Source organism: Camelus ferus, chromosome 6, assembly GCF_009834535.1.
Source record: "Camelus ferus isolate YT-003-E chromosome 6, BCGSAC_Cfer_1.0, whole genome shotgun sequence".
Taxonomy (NCBI): domain Eukaryota; kingdom Metazoa; phylum Chordata; class Mammalia; order Artiodactyla; family Camelidae; genus Camelus; species Camelus ferus.
The window spans coordinates 88,960,459-88,982,247 of NC_045701.1; the positions used below are offsets into that span (position 1 = coordinate 88,960,459).

A 21,789-nucleotide genomic window follows, 5' to 3' on the forward strand; every position below is an offset into this window, starting at 1 on the left:
AAGCATTAGTGGATTTAACACTCTGCGTCGTGTTTGGGGAATCGAATTGTTGATGTTTCTGGCAAGAACTCATACTCCAGTTGAAATCTATCAAACACCTTAATTAGCTCCGGGATACCGAAAAGCGCCCAACCCAGAGGCAAGCTGGAAAGCAGTAGAAAGGAAAGGCAGGAAACTGTGCAGAGGTGGCCCAGGCCTCCCCGAGGTCCCCCAGGGCCCTGTGGCATCAGTTTCAGGACCAGGATGCACAAGCCACGGTGCAAAGTCAGACAAACCCCGACTCACCAAGGCAGCCACGGGGGACGAGACAGAGGATGTTTGGATGGTTTGATGGGTGGCAGCTAACAGGATGGGAAGAGGCCACAGTGACACGAAGCCGTTGCCGACGGTAACTGAAGTCTTTTCCTCAGCCAACCGTTCCACCTGGACCTCAGCACAAATTATTGTTTGCAATTACCACCTGTGTATTCCTTCCCATGCAACTTATTGATGTAAAATTACAGCTACACCGGTATAAGTAAGTTATGCTGCAGTTGTAAAATGGAAGAAATTTTGTTGTAGCAATTATGTTCAGCAAGATGACAAAATAAATTTCCAGAGCTGTGCCTGCAGTAACCTGGGGAATTTAAACCTCATAATTTCCATTCATTTCAGATAATTTGGAGTAATTTCTATATGTAATAACTTTGTAATGAAAAACACAGTGGTACTGAAGTGATTTCGCGCCGTGTTTTTTTTTTCTCCTATGGTATACATGGCACAAAATAAATGATAAAAATAATATTTCCTTTTTATATGTGTGTGTGTTGAGTAATTCCTTCGGCAAAAAATCATAAACTAATACTCAGACTAAATCTCTGTCCACAAAATGAAAAATAAATTGAGTTAAAGAAAGTGAAAAAGTATGAAAGGCTTTGGATGTTTTATTGTGACTTTATTGAATTGTCTTATTCCCAGGTTACTTCTGATCTCTAAGGGTTACACTTCCCAAGTAAGGGGTGAATGCAGACCAACCCCCAGACTCCCAGCAGAGGGCTGCAGGGCACCCCCCCCCCTTCCAAAACTAGAATATCCAGGCCAAGGGGCAAATTCTCCCCCAGAAACCGAGGAAAAGGCAGCCTCCTCCTGAGGTCATCCAGGCTGTTCAGAGTTGCTGCTCCACCATCAAGGTCTTTAACAGCAACTTTCTCTGCAACTGGGAACAACTTATTAGGCTGAGCGTTGGTCAAGTAGGTCCTCCTTTAATTAAGGACAAGATGAGGTGGTGAGGTTCCCCGGTGGCCCAGGCCCTGCCTGACCTCTGACGGTGACACCCGCCATGGATGTACACAGCCCCCGAACGCCCGCATAACCCAGCGGAAGCTCCCACTGCGCTGTGAGAGGTGAGAGGATTACAGCAGCTGCTTTAGCTCCCAGCGCCGTGCAATTAGCCTCCGCCCCGCCACAGCGCCCATCAAGGGTTTCCTCCAAATGAAACAGGGAGGCTGGGTCTGGATGAGTCATCTACCCCCTAAACCCTGCCTGCCAGTGGGGGAGGGCCAGGCCTGTTGTCAGTCTCCTCCCCGCCAGCCCAGAGGGCTGCCTGTGGCTTCCAGCAAGAGTTTCTTCCCCTGCCCTGCACCAGCCTGCCACTGCAGGCCAGGGGCGCAGACCGGGATCTCAGGCTGCGGACAAGGCACCCACCGCTGGGTGGTCCAGAGAGGGGGAGAGGGCCTTTACTGCTCAGCTCTGTGACCTCCCTCATCAGATGGTGCACCTGTGGGCTTATGGGCTAGGCAGAGATGAGTGGGCCTATAGGAAGTGCCAGCCCATCTCTGGCATGTGGTGGTCACTTCCTAAGCATTGCCGTGACTCATCCTTCCAACATTACACGTGGATGGGTGCCTGCCAGGTTCCTCCCACAGACAAACCTGAACCTGCCACAGACACCCTGCTCCAAGGACCAGGCGAGGGGAAGCAGACGGAGTTATGGGACTATAGTAGTTGTAACACAGCCCACCGAAGGTACTCCTGGCCATGTGTCCTGAGTGCCATGGGAGCAGAGGAGTAGGGATAGAGGTCCACAATTCTTCCCAGACCCTCAAGGCCTGCCGGGTCAGAGAGACGCAGGGGGGTTATCTTACCTAATCCTGGAAAGAGAAGGACCTTCATCCCCAGGAAGCCCAAGGACAGTCAAGAAGAGGCATGCCCGAATCACCTCCAGGGTTGTCTCTAGGGACAACCACGCCACCAGTTTCCATCCAGACTTGATTTCCAGCCGTCCTGCGAAGCAGCAGTGGGCAGCCGCAGGCCCCACTGGGTGTGAAGCTAGAACAGCAGAGCAAAGTGGGCGCAGGACCGGGACCCAGGAAGAAAGAGAAAATTTAATGAGAAACAAGGACGAGGTTAGCAGAGGGGATTATTCTCCTCTACTGGGGACAGCAAAATCCAGGAAAATATGACCATGGCTCTCAAACCACATCATCCAGGTGGGGAGAAATGGGAGGAAGGAGCAAAAGGTAAACAGGATCTGGAGACATCAAGTCTCAGAAAGGACTGAACACAAGAAAGTTCGGCTTACACTGCAGCCAGAGTGGGTGGGGACGATCAGAAGGGTCTGCTGGTTAAATTTTAGAACAGACGGCTAATGTCGGTGCAGACAGTTACAGGGTGCGCAGCCTGTTCTCTGCCCTGACTTGAGTTTGTCCTTCCAGCAACCTTGTGGGCGATGCACGGGGTGGGGCACAAGCATCTTGATGACAGCTATGAGAGGCACAGGGGTTCCATCCCCACTCTGCCCGCTGTTTGCAGGGAGACCTCAGACGAGCTTCTCTTCTCAGCATCCAGGTCCTCCCACGTTACGTTTAAGATTCTTCTGGGGAGTAATAATCTATTTGCAAGCCCCCAGTACGGGGCCGTGCACACAGTAGGAATTAGCAAATTATAGCTATTATTATCATGGGGGCCTCAGGCTGAGGTCAAGAGGAGATTGGCATCCTACCCCATCTATGGAAGCACTGCAGCGTTTCACTGCAGGAGTAAAAAGAGTGCTTCTCCCTGCGTTTTATTCAGAAACAAATGGAATGAAGGCTGATGGAGCACCTACTATGTGCCACGGACCAGGCTAACCTCTAGGAAGACCTGGAGGAAGAGGTCATAGTCCTTATTCACAAATAGTTTATAGCACGTCACTGAGTTCCTCAAAGCGGACAGTGGAGTCTGTGTTCTCTCCTTGGCCCGTGGCAGGCACATAGCAGGTCATCAATGCATGAGACAGTTGGACCTCAATACGAGACCTAATGCAACTGCATGGGGGCCCTGAAAAAGCTGTGCCCACAGAACAAAGGCGGAGAAGACACCACCACGCCCCCCCACCACTGGGAGTTCGAGGGCGTCATCTTGGAAGTGGGCACCAGAGGCTCCCTGTTCGTTTCCTTCTCTTGATCTCCAAATTCCCCACAGTTGGCATTTTCGGCTTTTATCATCTGCCACAAGAAATTAACAATTACAGGTTGTGACAGCTGTCCTTTGTGTGGGGGGAGAGGGGAGATAACAGACCACCTATGAAAAAAAGACTGAAAGGAGATACAGAAATGACTGCCGCTATTGTGTTAGGGTGATGGAAATAGAGAGGCTTTTAAAAGAACTGAATTTTCCAAACTTTCTAAAATGTCATGAAAGACTTGCCATACATTTTTTTTAGAGTTTTGTAGGAGAATCACCGGCGCAGCCACTGGGCTCTGAAGAGCTCTGCGAGGGCCGTCTGGTCTGGAGAAGCAGGGGCAGGAGGACACTGTCCTGGCAGAGGACCATCCTGGGGGCAGAAGTGACTGCAGCGAAGTTGGACGGGACTCTTTTTAAGAAGCTGAGTTGTTTTTTTTCCCTTCTTTCCCTTCTGTTTAGGGGCCTTCATCACGTGGAACTGCACGCCGGGCAAGATTCTCTGAAGTCCAAAGGGGCAGGTTTTAAACAGGCCCCTCTCCCCACTGGCTGGGACGCCGAGGAGCTGGCGTTCTTCCCTTCCCACCGAGCCATGGAAGTCAGCATCTCCGCATCAGCACCAGGAAGCTGCCTGGCTGGGCTGAGGGCTGGATGCGTGCTAAGTGTGGGGTACTTTTAGACACTCACAATGAAGGATGTCCTCTGGAAGCTTCCCCCTCCTTCCCACCTTCTGTCATCCGGGGAGATAATTCATTTATGCAGCTTTCACGGAAGACTGACATTTTCGACTTTTTTAGCAGAATAAATTTATAAGGTAAATCAGGGGGTGGGAGCCCTAGTGTCCTAGGCAGATTCAAACTGGTAATTACAGAGGGCCTAATTATGTATTCACCACGGAGCCTTCTGGAACTGGGAAGGCTACGGGGTGGCTCTACTCTTCCTGCAGAGGACATTCTCCCCTGGAAACTTCACAACCAGCCTTTGAGATGCTTTTGCTTCCAGCCCTGAGCCGTCGCGGGGAAGTTTTCTTGTCAGCGGTACCTGTGCCCTGGCATCTGCAGAGAAAATCCCAACCCTAGTCAGGGCGCCCAGATCCCCTAGCAGTTGTGAGGTCAAGTATTTTTCAGATCAGTGGGGGCCTGACTTGGATAAAATTAAAGTCTTTTTTTAAGGCAGTTTTTTTTTTTTTAAATCTTGCTTGGCCACATCTTCCCCAAATTCCTCCTAGAGTTCCAGATGTCCATCTACAGCCTATGGTATCAAAATGAACCTTGTCACAGCCATCTCCTAGCTTGGCTGGGGGCTCCTTGGGAGCTGAAACTGTATCTTTGACTTCTCTGTCTCATCAGAACTCAGCTAAGGGTCTGGCCTCTCTACAGCAGTTGAATGAATGAATGAATGAATGGCTGGCCAAAGTGCACAATGACCCTCAGAAGGAAAGGACCCTGGGCCTCAGCGAAGTGGAGAACTGGATGAACACCCGCATCACAGTGCACCGCGATGTCTGGAGAGCTCTGTGCATCTTAAATGCAGGGCCCTCCTCCCTGCAGCCATTTCCAGTGTCCTCTCTGCCCCTCAGTGTCTGATCATTCACTTGGTCAATATGGGCTGTGCTCTATCGTGGGTTGAACTGTGTCCCCCCAGAATATGCTGAAATCCTAACCCCTGTAGCTGTGACTGGAACCTTCTTTGGAAAGAGTCTTTGTAGATAACACTAGTGAAGGTGACCTTATCCTGGATTGGGGTGAGCCCTGAACCCAGTATGACTTGAGTCCTCATAAGAAAAAGAGAGGACGCCCAAAGAGAAACAGAGAGGAAGGCCATAGGTCCACAGAGACAAAACTCAGCCCAGCAACTTCCTGGAGCCAGAAAGAGGCACAGGAGCTCCCTCCGCTAGAGCCTTCAGGGAAGCGGGGACCTGCCGACAGCTTGGTTTCAGACTTCCGGCCTCCAGAACTGGGAGACAATGACTGTCTGTTGTATTCAGCCCCCAGTTTGTGACACTTTGGGTACAGCAGCCCTAGGAAGCTGAGGCATGATCCTGCCATGTGCCAGGCCGTGTGCAAGGCCCGGGGTGCAGAGCTGGACCACACGGCTGAGGATCCTGCCCTTGGGCGGCTCAGAGGCCACAGGTCTTTCCTGCAAGGCAGTGCAACACTGCAAGAAGCTTCCCAGGTGTTTCACATTTGCAAAGAGCGTGGACAAGAACTGCTGGTCCTCCTTGTCACCGTGAAAAAGAGCAGTGATGACTGGGCTAGCAGTACCTCAAGGCCGAGACAAAGGCGGATTCTCCTTCCATCCGGAACCCCCACCACACGCCGCAGGCCAGCCTCCCGTCCACACTTGGTACTTGGACAGCCTTCAAACTCCAATTATAATGGCAGGACTTGGAGAAAAGCAAAATTTCAGTGGGGGAGATCCAGGGGTTGGGGGACTGAAGAGCCTTTGCATTGGCCCTCAGATCACACCCCTCCAAGAAAGCACACACTCAGCATTGATACAAGGTTGACTCCAAAATGAGCCAGCACCTCTAAAACCCTTCAGCCGCTTGAGGTGTTAGCCTGGCATGTGGTTGGGTTTCATTTTCACTTTGGAGTTTCATAAACAAAGAGTGAAAAACAAGACACAACAAAGAACTGACTACCTCACACTGGTGGTAGCAAATGGCAATGCAGGGCTCAAGGAAATGGATTTGCATAAGAGCTGGGTCTCTTGAGTTTGTACTGAAAATTATTTGGGATGAAGTCAAGTGAAGATCCCTTGCCTTCTCCTCCCCCACCCCTGAACCATCCGGACAAACAAAATCAGCTTTGCTCCTTCCCCAGGCCAGATGGGAAAGGAAACTCTTCGTCTTTGTCCCCTCTGTACCCTCTTAAGAAAACTGAAGCCTGGGGCAGGACTGACTCCAGATGGCTCTGCCACCTTCGGGCCTGTGTGTGCAGCCGTGGGAGGATCGGCGGGAGAATTCACACTTCTGAGAAGTGCTGGGTTCACGCCCAGCACAGGCGTCTGCAACTTTGACCAAATGCAGGCAAGAACGGCCAGTGGATGTGACTGAGCAAACAGAGGGCTTTCTTCCTGTGAGGCTGTGAGGGAGCAGAGTCAAGGGGGTGGGCTGCAGACAAGCGCTGACACAGCCTGTGCCCCTGCCATGTGCCAGGCACTGGCCGAACGGTTTCCATCCACGCTTCCAAAACGCCCACCCTGTCAGTTACAGACCAGTCTATCGCATTTTACAAGGGGGAAACCTAGTGAAGTGGCTAGCCCAGGGGTGCACAGCCAGGAGCGGCAGAGTCAAGGTTCAAAGTCTGGTTCTCCAGTGGTGTGGGAACCATTCATTTCTGCCTCTTCCCACTAGACAGGTTAAGCTGCAGAAACAAGCTAATCTCTACATGTAAGAGTTTTACACAAGAAAAGTCATGCAGGTTCCCTGATGTCCTCTGCTTTGCATGTGAGTGGCCCTCCTACCCCTCTAACCACACATCGTGTGGCCTCCAGGGCCACAGCAGGGGAAGAGGGGCATCAAAGAGTCACACTGGCTCTTCACTGCCTCAGCCCAGAAGGGACACACGTCACTTCTATTCACAGCTCATTGGCCAGAGCTAGTCACGTGACCCAACGTAACTGCAAGGGAGGCTGGGGAATGTTGCCCAGCACGTGGAATGCTGGAGGACGGTGCCTGCTGGCCACCACATCCAGACCCAGCGTGTGCCCAGGTACCCCATCTCAGTCTTGACTAAAAGGGCAAACAGGCCTTAACTAGAAATTTCTCTACCAATCTGGGGAGCAGGAGTATGGCTTCCTGACACAGATAACACGCCTGATCTGTTGTTATATAACCGAACGTAGGATTCTCATTCTGAGCCAGCTGAATTTTTTTTCCTCCATCCTCTGATATTTACTGATGGCACTGTTACCTTCATCCATCTCTCACTGTGATTGCCCCCATCACCCTGAAGAAGTGCGGGCCTTCAGGGTGACACAGAGGTCTTAATCTGGGAGACTTTATTCCTCGTCATGCACCTTGCTGTCAGGACCAAACAAACCTACAGGATTTAGAGGTGACCAGTCAGCTCCTTGGAAGAAGAGGCTCATGGACGGGGCCCCTCCGGTCCAGAAACGTGGCCATCTGACATGCCAGTCAAAAGAGACATTCGAACTCTGGAAGGTGTGAAGCAGGTGTGTGGGATGATGTAAAACACCCAGGCTTCACTTCGAAACCCTCAAAATAGTGTTTGATGGATGGATTTAGATCAGAGAACTTTTAAACTGGGAGGAAACAAGAGATGATGCCATCCACCTACCTCAGGAGGGAGAGCCTGAGCCCTGGGGGTGGGCCCCCCTGCCCCTGGTTCCCAGGCCATGGCTGCAGCCCCAGATTTTCCACCTGTCAATCAACAAAGAGAAACGAGCTGTTGAGAAGCCACAGGACTTTGTCTCCTGAAGCCTGACAAAGGCGTGGAAAAGCTCTTGAGTCCCAGTCACCTGGGTGACAGGAAAATGGAGGGCACAACTCAGGGCTTCACTGCCTTCACGCCGTCTGTTCCCATTCTCCTCGAGTCATAGCCACCTGTGTTCCCACTGTGTGCCAGCCACGCCCTGACCGAGGCCAGACCGACCAGCCCTCACCTCACATAAGGTGTCTCCCTTCAGGAAGGCCACCAGGCCCTAGAGAACCAGGGAATAACTCAGGAGGGAGTCGAGATGATAAAGAGCCCGTACAGTTCCACGTGGTGCCACACTGACACACGTGGGGACCCCAGTCTGGGACGGGGGCCTCTCCCTGTGGTGAGTCTCACTGCCCTGCTTTGTCCTTGTGGTCATGAGGCCCAGCACTGCCAGGCATGGGGAACCAAACAGGCCAAACTGCCAGGGACCCATCATCGCAATGGGTCAGAATGCACCTGCTTCCCCAGTGAAGGCTCAGAGATGGAGGAGTCCTAGGAGGAGTGGCTTAGCCCCATCTTGTGACAGACAGGGAAACTGAGACCCAGTGAAGCCTTACCCCCAGCCCAGCCACCTCCTCCACTTTGCCATGGGTCCCTGCAGACAAAGCATGGCCTTCCTCCTTACACCATGTCCCTCTGCCTGGGGGCTCTGGCCTGGTTCCTGCAGTAGGTGACAGGCTGCAACTCACTGTTCAGGGTTCTCGTCCCGGAAGCCAGTCCCGCTCACTGCCCCCTTCCTCCAGCGCTGGCTCTGTCCTCCCACTTTCGCATCACTTGGTCCTGCTCCGATGGCAGCCACCCCGTCCCAGACTTCCCAAGCGTTTCCCTGTGTCCCTCACCTGGACCGTGAGTAACCGCAGGCAGAGACCACGGTTCACCCACCTGCATGTCACCAGCTTCCCTGCCACAGAGGCTCCCAGGATGAAGGCACCGCGAGCAGGGGGAGTGGTGGCAGGTGAAGGAGTAAATGAGTGAGGGAACGAGGGTGCATGCTGATGCGGGGGCGGGATGATGGGGTAGACCAGGGAATGAGCCCCCGAGGTGCTGCCCTCGCTGGAGGAGGAAGCCTGCTACCTCACCAGAATCCGAAACTGAGCACACTGCACAATCCCAACAGAGAAACGTATAAAAGAAAAGAGTTGGTGATATTTTCAATAAAAAGAACAGAAGGAAAGGGAGAGAGAAAAAGAGGAAAGGAAGAAGAAAGGGAGGGAAGGATTACCAAGGGAGGAAGAAGGAAAGAAAGGAAAAAAGAAGAAGGAGGGAGGGAGGGAGGAAGGAAGGAAGGTAGGAAGGAAGGAAGGAAGCAGAGGTAAGAGGGGAAGGAGGGGAGGGAGGGGGCAAAGATAGACTGGAAGATGTGCCTCGCTGATTTCATTGAACGTGATCCTCAGGAGCCCCTGAAGGGGTTGAGGCAGAGGTGGGGAACAGGAGGATCTGGTGTCATTCAGGGCCCCCTGAAGTTAGCCTGCAGCAAGGGCCATGCCTCGGTTCTCCCCACGGCTCACCCCGTGGCCCCGGGGACCAGGGGGAAACCACACAGCTTCCCGCAGCGTCCCTCTGTGATGGGCTGGCAGGGCACTGAGACCCCTTCCGAGTTGTACCTGTGCAGCAAGCCAGGAGATGTTCTCCTCCTCTGGCTTCTGAAAACAAACAAACAAACAAGCAAACAGCTAAACCTCACTTCTTTTCTGTGCCATCTCAAAAAAAAAAAAAATCTCCTGAGCCCCTACTGTGTGCAGAGGCCCCTGAGGCAAAGGACAAGGGTTGCTGGGTAGAGACCAAACAGAATTCAAATCAGAGGTCTGAAATTTCCTTGCAGTATGACCTTGGACAAGGTACTTCATTCCTGAGCCTCATTTACTCATCTGTAAAGTGGGAGTCATAGCAGGACCTCAGGACCCCTGAGGACTCCCTGAGATTATGCAGGCAAAAGTACCAAACTGAGCATCTGGGTATGGAAGGTGCCTGATACACATAAATGGGATCCGATAAATGATCAATACCAAGCAGAATGAAGCAGGTGCTAAGGACCTGAACATGAGGGGTGTTGTGCAAAAACGAAGGCAAAACAACTGACTAGGCAGATCAGGGAAGGCGTCCTAGAGGTGGGGGCCTCTTCAGCTCCTTTTCAAAGCTCAGCCCAGCATCACTTCCTCCAGGAAGACTTCGGTGACTGCTCAGCTGGTCAGGCCCTTCCCACCAGCCCCTGGGCTTCATCCATCACACTGAATCCCTTCCTGGTCTGTAAATCTCTGTAGGTCCATCACTGCTGCTAAACTGCACGGGGGCAGAGACGGTGTCTCCTCCACCTCTGAGTCCCCAGAGTCCCACAAGAATGACACATCCAAGGCATGGAGTAAATGGCTCCTGTATTTGGGGCTGTAATTAAAACATGCTGTGATTAACCCACATTTCCCCCAGAAACCACCCTGTTTCTCCAAGAAGAGAAAATTCTTGAAAGACGTCACCTACACTTACTCAGCTGAATGACTGTCTCCCATTCCCTCTGGAAGCCACTCCATCTGCTCTGGCTCAGGCAGCTCCACCCAGCTGCTCTTGCCTCCATCACCACTGCCCTTCAGGTTGCTCACCCTGATGGTCAGTGCTCAGTCTGCACTGTACCAGACCCATCAGCAGCCTACTGTCCAGCTGACCATCCCCTCCTCTTCAGTGGGCTTCCAGGAAGCCACATGCCCCCAGTCCACATCCCCCTCCTCCAACCCCGTCTCATCAGTCAGCAACCTCTTTTCTGGTCCCTCCTCGTTTCTCAACCTCTGGACACAGGACAGCCCCAGGGCTCATGCCTTGGACCTCTTCTCAATTTATACTCACCCTCTTGGCGATATCAGTCTCTCAAGCCCTTTGAATGCCACCTACACGCCAATAGCTCCCCAATTTGTATCGTTATCCTTTGAACCCTGACTCCACCTACCCAACGACATGCTTGACCTCCTCACAGGGCGCCTAGCAGGCAGCTCACTCTTAAGCTCTCCAAAATTGAGTCCTGAACTTCCTCCCCCAAACCTGCCCCTCCCAGACATCCCCTAACTCTGTAAATGGTCATAGCTCAGGCTAAAACCTTAGAGTCTTCCCTCATCTTTCTCTTTCTCCCACACCTGACATCTAATCCGTCAGTATATCTGACTGGTTCTACCTTAAAAGTCTTTCCAGACAAGACCAGTTCTTACAACCTCCACTGCCGCCTCCCTGGACTGAGAATCTTCTATCTGGCCTTTCTCTCTCCATCCTTGAGCCGGTTCTCAATGGTCCAGTCTGACCTTTTGAAACACATGTCAGACCACAGCAATATTCTGTTTAGAACCTTCACTCATTCAGAGGAAAAGCCAAAGACCCTACAATGGCCTAGACAGTCTTAGGTGGTCTGAGCTCCATTATCTCACTGACCTCATCTCCATCGCTTTTCATCTCTCTTGCTCTTCACTGGCCTGCTTTTTGTTCTTCAAGGCACCAGGCACATGCAGGCCTCAGGGCCTTTGCATCTTCTGTTTCCTCTTTCTGCTTATAGCCACCCGCCTCTGTATCTGGATAATGTACTTCCCCACCTCCCTCAGCTCCCTGCTTAGTGGGCCCTTCCTGGTTTTACATTAAAACATGGACAACTTAGATAAAATGAACTAACTCCTTAAAAAACACAACTTATCAAAACTGACAAAAGAAGAAACAGAAAACCTCAACAGTCATGTCTATTAAAAATTGAATCTGTAACTTCTTTCCTTGCCTCCTCCAACTCCCACCAAAAACTAAAACAAACCTTTAGGCCCAGAAGAATTCACTAGTGAATTTTTCCAAACATTTAAGGAAGAAATATACCAATTTTACACAAATGCTTCTAGGAAACTGAGAAAGAGAGAACACTTCCTAACTCATTTTATAAGGACAAATAATGCTGATATTTAAGACTGACAAGGATAATAGAAAAGAAAATTACAGACCTTTACCCCTCATGAACATAGAGCTGAAAATCCTAAACAAATTATTAGAAAATGTAATGCCACAATGTATTAAAAGGAAAACACATCATGGCCAAGTGGGATTATTCTAGGAATGTGCTTGATCCACTATTCAGCAACCGACGTACGGATGGGGAGTGGCCTTTAGGATATAGTATGAGGTGGGAAAGTGAAAGCACCTGCAGCGTGTTGCACGGGGTGTAAAAGAAAGAAGACAGATGAAAATACGGGTCCATCTGCTCATCTGAACAAAAAGGCACAGGAGCGACAGACCAGGGGCTAGCAAGGCTGGGCACCGCGGTGGCGTTCCAGGGCCGCTACAACAAAGAACCGCAGGCCGCGGGGCTGCGGGGCTGCGGGGCTGCCGGGCTGCCGTGCGTCTCCTCGCCCTTCCGGAGGGCCGCAGTCCAAGACCGAGGCGTCGGCAGGGCTGGCTTCTTCTGAGGCCTCCCTCCTTGGCTTGTGGACGGCCATCCTCTCAGTGTGTGTCTGTTTTAATCTCCTCTTTGAGAAGGACGCCAGTCCTACTGGATTGGGCCCATCCCTACGACCTCATCTTAACTTCCTTACACCTTTAAAGGCTCTACCTCCACATACAGTCACTTTCTGAGGTGCGGGAGGGTGAAGACTTCAGCCTATGGATTTGCAAGGACGCAATGCAGTCCATAACAGTTACCTACGGGGCTTGGGTGAGGAGCGGGAAGGGGAGAGGGGATAGGAGATGGGAGAATAACACTTCTCTGGCTATAACATTTTATAAATCCCAGCCATGTTAATGTTTCACATTCTCCAAAAAAAGAGAAGAAGAGCAGCAAGAATGGGGGAGGGGACCTAAATTAGAACAGAAGCAGAGTAAGAGCTGTATTCCAAACAAACGACATAACAACCCTGAAAGGAGAGCGCTAACTAACTTTTGGGCACAGCATTTGCATTGTATGTCTTCAGACAATAGTCAGAAAATAACTTTTAAACAAACATTGAATTCTAATTAGTAGGCTTCGTTTTTTGCAGAGGAGTAAGTTAGCAATTCTTGAAACTACTCTTGGCACATTCTAGGATGGGACAAGTAAGTGACAATATTGTTGGTAACAGAGCCAGGCTTTCACTGTTGAGAAAGGAGTTATAAATACGGAAAGGGGATAAGAAAATGGACCATGAGGCGCTGTTGGAAACTGGAGTTACTAGTGTGACCTCATAGATTTTAATATAGCTAGAGATAACTAGACATAGAAATAAGTACAAATGCATGTGGATGGATGTGTGTGTGTGTGTGTGTACAAAATTTCCCAGCTCTGTCTCATAACAGGCCTGATTAACAATGAGCATACGTAAAGACAAGATCTTGGTTTCTAAAGATGATTCTTCACTAAAAGGAACCAACGGCTGACTGCAGGCCTGGGGCAGGGAAAGTACGAAATGAGCTTGGGACATCTTCTTGTGGCAAAAAGTAAGAAAGTGCCCCCCCCCCAAAAAAAATGATGGAGGCATGTCAAAGGTACAAAAACCAGATCAAAGGGGCTTCCACTGGGCCAGTCTGGGACAATCTGAGCCTCAAAATAAGTAATGGCAACAAATGATTATAGACTAAAGTAAGCCTCTGTGAGTTGAGACCAACTCGTAAATAAATGAGAAGAAAGATTCTTCCTTACAGTAGAAAGTCAACTAATAAAAGTGGAAGGAATGACATCATGTAAAAAACGACCATTTGGTGGTAAGAATAATAATCCATTCTACTGGCAGAATAAATGTGTGGAATAAAACCCATTCTACAAAATAACGGGACTATGCTCTTCCAAAGTGTCAGTGTCATGAAATAGGAGACTGACCGAAGAGGCACGGCAACTTCATCCAGCGGAGGACCTTGGGTTTCCTTCTAGCGTAAAGAACATTATTGGGACAATTGGTGAAATTTAAATAAGGGCTATGACTTAGATAACAGTTTTGTACCAATATTAATTTCCCGATGTTGATGACTGGATTGTGGTTATATAAGAGAAATCCTTGTTTTTGAGAAGTACAGATTCTGAAATATTTAGAGATAAAGAGCCATATCTACATCTTACTCTTAAATAATTAAGGAGAGAGAGAAAATAAATGTAATAAAATATTAGCACTTGAGGGGTATGAAAGAAAGGTATCTGAAAATTATTTGTTCTATTCCTGCAACTTTTCTGAACATCTTAAATTTCCTTAAATAATTAGTCATTGTAGTAAATTGAATACCATCCTTGGCACTTTCTGTCTCTTCCCTGTGCTTTATTTTCTGTAACAGTTACTAACATGTCATTGTAGTATTTTTACTTATTTTGTTGTTGCTGTCTTCTTCACTTACCAGAATATAATCTCATGAGGGCAGAAAGCTGGATCCATTTTGTCCAGTACTGTGTCTCCAGCAATTAAAACAGTGATTGTCATGGAATTTTAACAATAAACATTTAAATAAATCATTTGCCCAGACTTGTGGTTATTATATATTTGTTAAATGAATTAGTAGGGGGGAAAATGAATGTTAAGCTGGGCCTGAAAGGTGAGTTCTTATGGCTTCAAGATGAACATTTGAAGGCAAACATTAATGGGAAGAAACTAACAGAGCATCCTCCACAGCCTGTCCCTGGAACAGGCTCTGTTTGGCTGTCACCCCAACCTCCCCCAACAGGAGTGAGACTGTTGTTGGCACGTCCCCAAGAGAAATGCATGAGACATAGTTGTCCTTAGCCCCCAAGATGAAACGGAAATAAATTCTCCAGCAACCACTAGAATCCACCAAGATTCAGTCACAATCCCAGGACTATGAGTCAAACCTCCCCAAATACTGTCTCTGAGTGTGCTCACTGCTTTTCTTCACAGGCATAACTGGGGGGGGGGGGGGGGGGGGGGCAAAGGAAGATCCAGGAATGCCTGATTCATTGCCCAAGTTTCAGAACAATTTGGGAAGCGGCAAAGGGACCAAAGGAAGTTAAGGCAACAGAAAAAAATACCTGTTCTCTCCTCCCTCCGGGAGAATTTATAATCAGCTGTTGTGCTTAATCAATTTTCGTCAATGCATCACCACCATTCCCACACCCGTTTTACAGCGGGAGCTCTCAAACTTGGAGGACTGTGAGAAATTTGATTCATTGGGTCTAAGGTGGAGTCTAGGAATGTGCATTTTTAACAAGATAAAAGGCCAGAATTCAAACCTAGGAATCCGCCTCACAGCCCATGCCTGCTAACACTATCCTGCACTCTTCTGATTCTGACAGAATCACAAAACTGTGCAAAAAGTAATTACAAGGATGTCCATCACAGGATTTTCCAATATCACCAGTACTGGAAACTAACGAAATGTTTACCAATAAAAGAGTGATTCATTAAAATATGATGCAGTGGGATTCTGTTTTCAATTAAGATGAAGAAGCTCTCAGGAGACTGATGTGTTTGTTAAGAACAAGTATAAAATCCAGATAAAGTTTTTAAAATTCTTTTTGAAGGCACCATTACCACAGGCTGGGCTATAAAGCAAATCTTAACAAATCTGAAAAGATTTAAATCATTTAAAGTTTGTTCTTGAAAAATGATGGAATTAAGCCACAAATCAACAACAAAAGGAGAATGCAAAATGTTTGGAAATAAAGCAAAACTCTTCTAATAACCCCTTGGTCAAGAATACATCAAAATAGAAATTAGAAAATATTTTAAATGAAATGATAATAAAAAATACAATATACAAAAGCATGTTATTGAACTGAAGCTGTGATTAAAGGAAGCTCAAAAGCAGATATTATAAAGAAGAAAGGCTGAAACTTAATGACCTCAGTATTCATTTCAAGTTGGAAAAAAATAAAAACAAACTAAATACAAAGACAAAAATACGAAATAACAAAGAAGAAAGCAGAAATAAATTTCAAAGGAAACAAGTGTATTACAGAAAAATAGCAAAAATAAAAATTAATTCTTTGAAAAAAGATGATTAAAATTGATAAACATTTGGAGAAATCAATCAAGAAACAAAGAGAAAATAAATTACCAATATTACAAAAGAAAAGAAGGCATCACTACAGATCCTACATACATAGAACAACCATTTTCCAAAATATATCAGTGTTTAGATGAAATGTCCAAAGCCCTAGAAAAATGCAACTTTTCAAAATGGGCACAAGAAGAAATAGAAAATGTGGCTAGTATATAAATATTTTTAAATGATTTTGTAATTTTAAATCTTCCCCCAAAGAAATGTCCAGGCATGGACTGTTTCACTGGTGAATTCTTTCTTTAAGGCAGAAGTAATGTCAACATTACACAAATTTTTCCAGAGAACAGAAGAAGGGAGAATACTTTCCAACAAATTTTATGAGACCAGGATAATCCTGACGTTAAAAGTCTGCTAAAGACATAACAAGAATTTAAAATTACAGATTAATTCCTCTCGTGAAGATAGATGCTAAAATTTTAAACAAAATTTAAGCAAGTTGAATCAAGTGATTTATTAAAAGGATAACATCATGACTACATATGATTTATCTCAGAAATGCAGGGTGGTTTAATATTTGAAAATCAGTCAATTTGATTCACTACATTCTCAGAAAATGCAGAAAAATCATAAAATTCAACACCCTTTCCTAATTAAAAAAAAACTCTCAGCAAACACAGAGTAGAAGTGAACTTTCATACTCCGATAAAAACTATCTATAAAAAAAACCGATGGTTTCTCCTTAATATAGAAAAGAAGACAAGGATCCCACTACTACCATTTACATCAACATTGTTCTGAAGATCCTAGACAGTGTGATAAAGAGTGAAAAATAAATGAAGGATACAAGAATTGGAAAAGATGAAACCAAACTGTCATTTTCTCAAACAGCAGCATATGTGAAAAATCCAAATGACCCACATAGGAGCTATTTAAATTAGTAAGTGAATGTAGCAAGACTGTTATACCAGCTCAATATAAAAACATCATTCTTACATCTATATAACAGCAGCAAACAACCAAAAAATAAAATTTTGAAGTAATACGACTTACACTTCTGCTTCTTGTAATGGCAGAGTCATTTGGTTTGGCAACAACTCCCAAAGATAACATTTGTAAAGTCGGAGCAAAATTTATTAAAAGAAAAATTATTTGAAGGTATTGTAAAATTTTTAAAAAGGCAGAAAGCAGAGGAGAGTTTTGTTATAAAAGAGGCCATTGCAATGGGAGAAAATCGCAAATATCTTGATTTTTTTTTTTTCCCTGAGGTGACTGAGAGTGATCTCCAATCCTTACAAAACCTATAGCAGAAAACCTCAGATTTACAGGCTTAAGGGGGTGTTTCAGAGATAGCAGAATAGCCCAAAATTTAAATATCCTGGGTGGGATCCTGGAAGCAAGAGAACAACGGAAGGAGCAAGGCTCAAAAATCTGAGTATAAAGTCTGCGCAAAGCCCTGGCTAACTGCTATCTTGTACATGCATACTGGAGAACCCAGAGAGCCAGTGAAAAACCAGGCAAAAATCAGAGAAGAGTCTTCCTTTGAAAGACAGAACTGTGTTGGAAGAGATCAGAAAGTTTGTTGCATTGTTTTTTTAGCTAAGGGCATTCCCCAGCCTGCAGAGCAGCAGCAGAAAGTTGAATCCTTACTGGATCTGGAGGTCAGAACTCAAGATTGGTAGAACAGCTAGAAAGTTAAGAGAGAACCCATAGGAATAAGAAAGCTAGAGAAAGAGTGAATGCCAAATTGTGGGTGTAAACTGTCCAAATCCTTGGCTAGTCACCAAATTATGCTGGTGGAGGGGAGATTCCAGGGATCCAAGCTAAAACTACAGCAGCTAGAAGTTGAATAACTGAGGATGGAAGAGATGATGTTTGAAGATTGAGACCTGGCAAATTAACAGTCAGCAAGAACAACAACAAAACAACAACAACAACCTTTAGAAGAACATAACAGAATGTAGAATCACTATAATGTATTGTCTAAAATACCTGGCTTTCAACAAAAAATTACTAGACATGCAAATGAACAAGAAAATGTGACACATACCCAGGAAAAAGGCAGTTCAATAGAAAGTGACTCCAATGGGCACAGAAGTTGGATCAGCAAACAAAGACCTCAAAGCAACTATTATAAATATTTAACAGAAATAAAGGGAAATATGATGTCTTAAAAGGGTAAATGAAAAAGTGATCTTAATGAGTAAACAAATAGGAAATTTTAACAGAAAATACAACTATAAATGTTAAATGAATATTCTACTGCTGAAAAGTACAGAACTGAAATAAAAAATGAAAATTTTGCTAGATGTGCTTAACAACTGAAGATGAGAGAAGGAAAAATACCACTGTGCTTGGAAATAAGTGAATGGAAATTATCCAATCCAAAGCAGAGAGAAAAAAACAGAAGGAAAGTGAACATCAGAGAACTATAGGAAAATATCAAGAAGTCCAACATACACATCAAGGCGTTCAAAAGGAAACAGAGAGAGAAAAAGCCTGAAAAAATATCTGAACTAATGATGGTCTAAAATTTCCCATATTTGGTAAAAAAAACATTAAATTACAGACAAAGAGGCTAAACAAACCCTAAGCAGAATAAATATAAAGAAAATGATACCTAAGAACCCCATAAACAAAGGGCTAAAAGCAAGGGTAGAGAGAAGTTCTTTAAAGAAGTCAAGAAAATGGCACATTACACAGAGAGGAAAAAGAATTAAATTAAATAGTGACTTCTCATCACAAACAGTGCAGATTAGAATGTACTGAAATTACATACTCAAAGATTGCAGAGAAAAATAAAGCTAGCAACCCCAAACTGTCCTTAGAAGGTAAAATAGAGAACAAAAAAATCAGATTAATTAGTCCAACGTTATGAGAAATGCTACAGGAAGTTAAAGGGAAGTGATACCAGATGGTAATTTGGATCTATAGAAAAGAATAAAGTGCATGAGAAATGGCCAATATGTGAATAAATTTTAGGATGTATTTTTTCTTGTCTTAAAGAAATGTTGGGGGGAGGGTATAGCTCAAGTGGTAGAGCACATGCTTAGCATGCATGAAGTCCTGGGTTCAATCCCCACTACTTCCTCTAAAAATAAATAAATTAAATAGACCTAATTACCTCCTCCAACAACAACAAAAAAGAAATGTCTTTAAAAGGCATATGATTGTTTAAAGCAAAACTAACAACACTGTATTATTGGGTTTATAATGAACACAGATGTAATATATAAAATGATAGCATTAAATGAAACTATTGTCTCAAGTTTCCTATATTTTATCTGAAATATTTCAATGCAAATTCTAAGCAGATAAATTAAAATGCCTATTGTAATCTCCAGAACAACCATAAAAATGTTAATTAAGTAGCTACAAAGCCAATTGATGAATTTAAACAAAACATCAGAAAATTTGATTAACATAGAAGAAGAGAAAAAAAAAAGAAACAGAATAACAAAAACAAAAAGGAGACATATGGAAAACAAGTATCAAAATCATACCTAAACCCTACCAAGTTGGTAATTAGGCTAAATATAAATGGGTCACACACTACAATCAAAAGGCAAACATTGTCAGACTAGGTAAAAATGAAAACTCAGCTAAGTGCTGTCTGCAACAGATGCACTTTAAATACAAAGACATAGACAGTTTGAAAGTAAAATGATGGCGAAAGATGTACCATGCAAACAGTAAGCATAAGAAATGTGGAGTGGCTCTATGAATATCACACAAAATAGACTTTACAAAAAGAAGTACTACTAAAGAGAAATTCATAATGATAAAGGAATCAGAAAGATGCAAAAACTATAAATATATGTGCACTTAAAAACAGGGCTTCAAAATATATAAAGCAAAAACTGATAGAACTAATGAGAGAAAGGATAAAACAACAATCACAGCTGGAGATTTTAAAACATATTTTTAAAGTAATTGATAGAACAACTGGAGAAATAATCAATAAGGATGTGGAATATTTAACAATACTATCAAGCACAGTAACTAATTGATGTTTATAGGATAGTATACTCAACATCTGCAGAATGCAAATTCTTTTCAAGTGTATATAGAATATTATCCAAGATAGACCTTACACTGGACCTTAAAATAAGTCTCAACGGAGTTCAAAAGGTTGAAATTTTACAGAGTATGCGCTCCGACTAAAGTGGAATTTAGTTAGTTATCAATAACAATGAGATGCTTAAAAAAGCCCCAGGTATTTGGAAATTAAACAACACACTTCTAAATAGCCCATGGGTCAAAAAAGAAGTTGCAATCAAAATAGAAAGCATTTTGAATTTAATGATGGTAAATACACAACATATGAAAATACGTGACATATGAATAAAGTGATGCTGAGGGAAAGTTATAGTTTTAAATCCATATAGTAGAAAAGAAGAAAGGCCTAAAACCTGTGCTGTAAGCTAGTACTATATTAAGAAGTTTAAAAAAAAAAAAAAGAGGGTCAAAATAAAAATAAGCAGAAGCAAAGAAATAATAAAGAGCAGAAATCAATGAAATAAAAAACAGTAGAGAAAGTAAGCGAAACCAAAAGCTGGTTCTTTGATAAGATCAATAAAATTGATAAACCTCTAGCTAGAGCAATCAAGAAAATATCAATTCAAGGATGAAAGAGAAAACAGAACCACAGATCGCACAGACATTAAAAAGGTAACAAGTGGAGTTGTGATGGTAAGCCAGCTCTCTCTGGCAGGGGAAGAAGTTTGAGTTGGAGTGCAATTTCCACGTTGCAAATAATACCACTATGGCTGCTTTCAAGCTATCAGTGTAACATCATTGAATGCGAAGTTAGAAAGAGATGTTCACAATCTACTCCTGTGAGCTTTTCAGAGCTGGATCCATACATCAACATTCCTCACAAAAACGGACACAAAAATTCTTACCAAAATACTATGAATGACTTTATGCCAGTAAATTCAACAACCTAGGTGAAATAAATTTTTGAAAGATAATAAATTACCAAAACTAACTCAAAAAGAAACAGAAAGCAAGCAGTCCAATAAATATTAAAGAAATTGAATTTGTAATTTTAAAATCCTCAAAAAGCCAGGCAAATATAACTTCAATGGTGATTTCCATCAAATATTTAAGGAATAAATAAGACCAGTCGCACACAAACTCTTTCAGAAAATAGAGAAGGAAGAAATACTTCCCAGTTCATTTTCTGAGGCCCTGATACCAAAATCGTTACAATAATGATGTTACAAGAAAAGGAAATTACAGTCCAAATCTCTTATAAAAATGCACAAAATTCTTAACATAGATTAGCAATTAGCAATTCGAGTAATTATAAAATGCTAATATATTATAACCAAATAGAGTTTGTCCCAGAAATGAAAAGTTGGTTTAAGATTTGCAAATCAGTGTAATTTAACATATTAATAGAAGGAAGACAACCGACATGATTATCTCAATAATGCAGAAAAAGCACTTGAAAAATTTCAACATTCACTCACGATTAAAAACTCAACAAACTACAAATAGAAGGAAACTTCCTCATCCTGAAAAAAGATGTCTTCCAAAAAACTATAATTAACATCACACTTCATGGTAAAAGACTGAATGCTTTCCCCCTAAGATTAGGAACAAGGCAAGAATGTTCACTAAAACTGAATATACGGATACCCACCCCATCCACTCCTCGATGTAAATGTGAATCTGCAGGCATCAAAAGGTAGGCTCCGGATTGCGCTTAGCCGCGTTGTTCACGATAGCCCCAAACTGGCAACAACCCAAACATCTATCGTTAGTAGAATGGATAAATAAATTGAGATATGGTCATGAAATGGAATACTGTAAGTCAATGAGAAAACAAATGACCCACTGATCCACGTGGCACTGTGGACGGATCTCATGAAGCCAGACACAAGCGCCTACACACTGCGAGTCCATTCACATAGCGCTCAAAAAGCAAGCACAATGAGCCATGGTGACAGAGAAGAGAGAGAAAGCAATGACCGCATGGGGAGGTGAGGGA

At 44.5% G+C, this 21,789-nt stretch overlaps 1 protein-coding gene across 12 annotated transcripts in view; it reads right to left on the minus strand.

The window, feature by feature from the left end:
- Positions 1-347: 347 nt before the first annotated feature.
- The window catches only part of LOC116664404, a 41,617-nt gene continuing 20,175 nt past the window's right edge, over positions 348-21,789 (minus strand). The window contains exons 3-9 of one of the 12 annotated variants that reach the window (XM_032482602.1): positions 21,442-21,533; positions 9,473-9,511; positions 7,725-7,807; positions 5,685-5,806; positions 2,198-2,307; positions 2,000-2,087; positions 348-1,239 (exon numbers count right to left, since the gene is read on the minus strand). In XM_032482602.1, the coding sequence (XP_032338493.1) occupies positions 972-1,239; positions 2,000-2,087; positions 2,198-2,307; positions 5,685-5,806; positions 7,725-7,784 (648 nt within the window). In that variant the 5' untranslated portion in view covers positions 7,785-7,807; positions 9,473-9,511; positions 21,442-21,533 and the 3' untranslated portion in view covers positions 348-971. The other 11 variants (XM_032482596.1, XM_032482600.1, XM_032482599.1 and 8 more) reach the window with 11 other exon arrangements.